The sequence below is a fragment of the Propithecus coquereli genome, unplaced genomic scaffold, assembly GCF_000956105.1.
Source record: "Propithecus coquereli isolate 6110/MARCELLA unplaced genomic scaffold, Pcoq_1.0 Scaffold66, whole genome shotgun sequence".
NCBI classification, from domain to species: Eukaryota; Metazoa; Chordata; class Mammalia; order Primates; family Indriidae; genus Propithecus; species Propithecus coquereli.
The window spans coordinates 3,115,880-3,119,499 of record NW_012152618.1 but is presented as its reverse complement, the minus strand read 5'-3'; the positions used below and the strand labels follow the sequence as shown (position 1 = coordinate 3,119,499).

The window sequence follows — 3,620 nt, the reverse complement described above, 5'->3', positions numbered from 1 at the left end:
AAAATAAAACTATGTTATTTATACATATGAATATATACATGATGAAACCAAAAACATAGACTGGTTACACACCAAATTCATGACAGTAGTTACTTCTAAGGACAAAGAAAAGAAAACAAGATTAGGGAATAGAACACAAGGGATTTTAAATTTATCTATGATGTTTCTTGTTTCTTGGTAGCAATGGTAGAAAATGCTAGCATTTATTCATTTGAAATGGAGGATGTGTGGGTGTTTATTATATTATCTCTTTTATTTTTCTTTACTATAATTTTCTTCAATAAATAAGACTGCTAACTTTATTATGAGTCACTAACAATTATAGTACATGAAAATACAAATCTAAACAGAAATTAAAAAGAATTTCTGCAATATTCCATTCCTATAGATTATGTGCAGTTACTGTACACTGCATAATCTGAGGCCGTGTATAAACTAGTTATGTTGGCCTTCATAAGCAGGTTTCTGCCTAAAGCAAATGAGGAAAAGTTAACAGAAAAAAAGATATATGAAACTCAACAGTTATGCTAATAGCAACTTCTATCATTCAAAATGTAACATGTACATTGAATCACTACGTATAAAAGACTTAGAGGTTCAAGTCCCATTTCTCATAATAATCAGGAAGAATGGACCGATAGTCCTGCTGGGGTCTATTCTTCTAAATTTCTACTTTTTAATAGATTTGCTACTAATGATACATTCTAGAAATTTAAGGACAAATCAGCCAAGAAGAGGCAACCTATGTGGAATTTAGGATAAAGAATACCTTCTTCTTCCTTTTAAAAATTTATTAGTTGAAATTTTAATGGTTAGCAAAAATGTTTTACCCAAATCACAAGAAAAATAGAAGATTATTGATTTAAATAAACTAGAGAATATTTTCTTAATACTACTAAAATAAAACTTGCCTTAATGTGCTGTTAATTGCTCCCAGTTTATTAGCTTGCTCACAGTCTTCTAATTCTTTGGTGTTGTTTGCCACTTTCAAGTACTGCAAGGAAGTTTGTAAGTTTAGTAATAATTATTACCTTTCTTTTTATTTCGGTTTCCCCCGACAGAATAATCAATTTGTCAATGATGATACAATAAATATAGGTACATTCTATTATAAAAATCCCTATCATATGTAAGAAATACAAATGAAAATGAGGTACAAATTTCCAGCAACTAAATAAGCCAACACATTTAAGTTTAACAAGTAGCATTGATGTGTTGGTGATGATATAAACTGAAAAAACCCTCTTGGGAAAGAAATTTGACAAAATATACCTAGAGCTGTAAAAATTACAAAAACCCTTAAATTAGCAGTCCTGCCAGTGAGACCAAATCCCAAGGCAACAATTTAAAAGCAAGGTACAACCACTTTATTTGGTATTAATTGTAATGTTAAGATAGGCACACCCTATGGTCCAGCAATCCTACTTTTAAATACAGAGCTAGAGAAACTCTTACATGTGTGCACATGAGACAAAGGACAAAACTGCTAGTGCATCACTGTCTAAAATAGAAAAAAATTGGAAATAACTGAAATGCCCATCGATAGAGTAGTGGCTAATCTGCGTTACAGTAATATAATTGACTACTATATAACGACTAAGATAAACGAACAAAGTCCACATATAGCAACAGAGAAAAAATTTGAAAAGCTTAAGGATGAGTAAAAACACACACTAAAAAAGTTTCTAACCTATACAAATACAAAATGTTATTTAAAAATTTTAAAGATTTTACACAAAATAATCTATATATTACTTGTGAATACACATGCATACAGTATATTACCTGTAAGAACACGTGCAATAAGAGTATAAAACCACAGAAGGACACTTCAGAAAAATAGTTAACTCTGGGGAGGGAGGAAGTAGAATGGGACTGGGAAGGAGTTCAGGGGGTTTCAAGTGCCTTTATACTGTTTTATTTATTACAGATCTGAAACAAAAGTAAATACAAGAAAGTAAACACAAACAAAAGACTACACGTGAGAGCAAGCAAGAAGAAAACGGAGAGAAAATGGATGCACAAGGAGGAGGCAGAGAGAGGGTATGATGATGTTTACTATGTATGTGTAATATTAAATACAATAGTGAAAAACTAAAAGTAAACAGTTATCTAAAATATATGAATGGCAAAATAAATTACGGCATGCTCATAAGAGGAAAAGGGCAATCGTTAATAAAGGAATATTTTAATACCATTTGAAAAGTACTCAGCCCAAAAAATCTCGATAATTATTTTCTCTATACAATATAATCCTGCATCTTCCAGGTTGACTAATTGAAACAGAAAACTAAAAATACCTACATGATAAAACACCTATTGAGTAGGTGATCTGACACTGTAGTTACATTTTAATAGTTCTTTTAGAGATTCCAAAAACAGAACTGAAGTAATTTCAAAAGAAGCTTAGGAATGTATGATCTGTTTGATGCAAGAATCAGGGATTTGGAATTCTGAGGCAAAATGTCTCCATTCCCGACTAACCAATTGTATTATGGTTCTCTATCACAACCACTGTCAATCAGTAAATGGTAAGTTTCACTATGTGAAGCAGAAATAGTCAAGGAAGGAAAGGGACTCACCTTATTAGAATGCCCAGCTTTTATTCCAACTGGAATTTTACTCTTAAAGGAAAATGAAGATAATAATTTAAAATGTGTTTTTTTTTTTTAGATTTCTTCACAAATGGATAATGCACTGCTTTAATTCACTGAGTATTTTATTCCAGGAGAAACATATACACATTCAGATTCCATTTTCACATATCTCATGAGGTAAAAGTAAAGAGTTATCCCAATATACAGACTTGTAAATTGAAGTACAGAAAACTGAATGATATATACAAAGTCAGAGAGCCAAAATCAGTTCCAATAACTCTCAATACAGTATTTTTTGATAGTTTATAATAATTTTTAGGTTAGAAAAACTGACAATCACTTTTTCCATAAACTTTCTTACCACAAAAAAGAAAGCTTTTAAAAGTTTAAAATTATTTGAAAAATATTATGCATAATTTTAATTTCTGCTCTCAGATGACATTTAAAGTTTAGAAAATTTTAGGTTACTAGTAGGCAAGAGTCAAATTTTTGGCCCATATGACTAACCTAGGATTTACCAAACAAAGAACTGTGCATAGGTCTGATGTTCTTTTCCATAAAACCAATAATTAGTGCTAGAGTTTAATAAACAAATTTGAATTATTACAACTGATTTATCAAATATAACTTCAAACAAAAATATATTTTTACTCTTAAAGGAAAATGAAGATAATAATTTTTTAAAGAATTTTCCCTTTAGGAGGGACACTTGTCCAGATGTTGTTTTCCTATTTTTAAGGACGGAAAACTAGACAAACAGATTAGGTAAGAAAAGTAAAAAGTGAAATGAAACATAGCTTACAACATATTACTATTGGGAAGAATATAATTAATTATCCTAGATGTCAAAAGTCAAAGTCTAAAATGTAGCATTTTCTTGGTAATAGGCATACTCTTTTTTAATATGTAAATGTGGCTGGGCGCAGTGGCTCACCCCTGTAATCCTAGCACTCTGAGAGGCCTAGGCAGGTGGAACCCTCAAGGTCAAGAGTTTGAGACCAGCCTGAGCAAGAGCGAGACCCC

At 31.1% G+C, this 3,620-nt stretch overlaps 1 protein-coding gene across 1 annotated transcript in view; it reads right to left on the bottom strand.

Annotated features, from left to right (window-relative positions):
* Positions 1-3,620, bottom strand: part of ERO1LB (ERO1-like beta (S. cerevisiae)) — a 91,347-nt gene that overhangs the window by 47,366 nt on the left and 40,361 nt on the right. Inside the window, exons 3-4 of the mRNA XM_012660156.1 lie at positions 2,583-2,624; positions 912-994 (exon numbers count right to left, since the gene is read on the bottom strand). Of these exons, the coding sequence (XP_012515610.1) occupies positions 912-994; positions 2,583-2,624 (125 nt within the window). The remainder of the gene's footprint in view (positions 1-911; positions 995-2,582; positions 2,625-3,620) is intronic.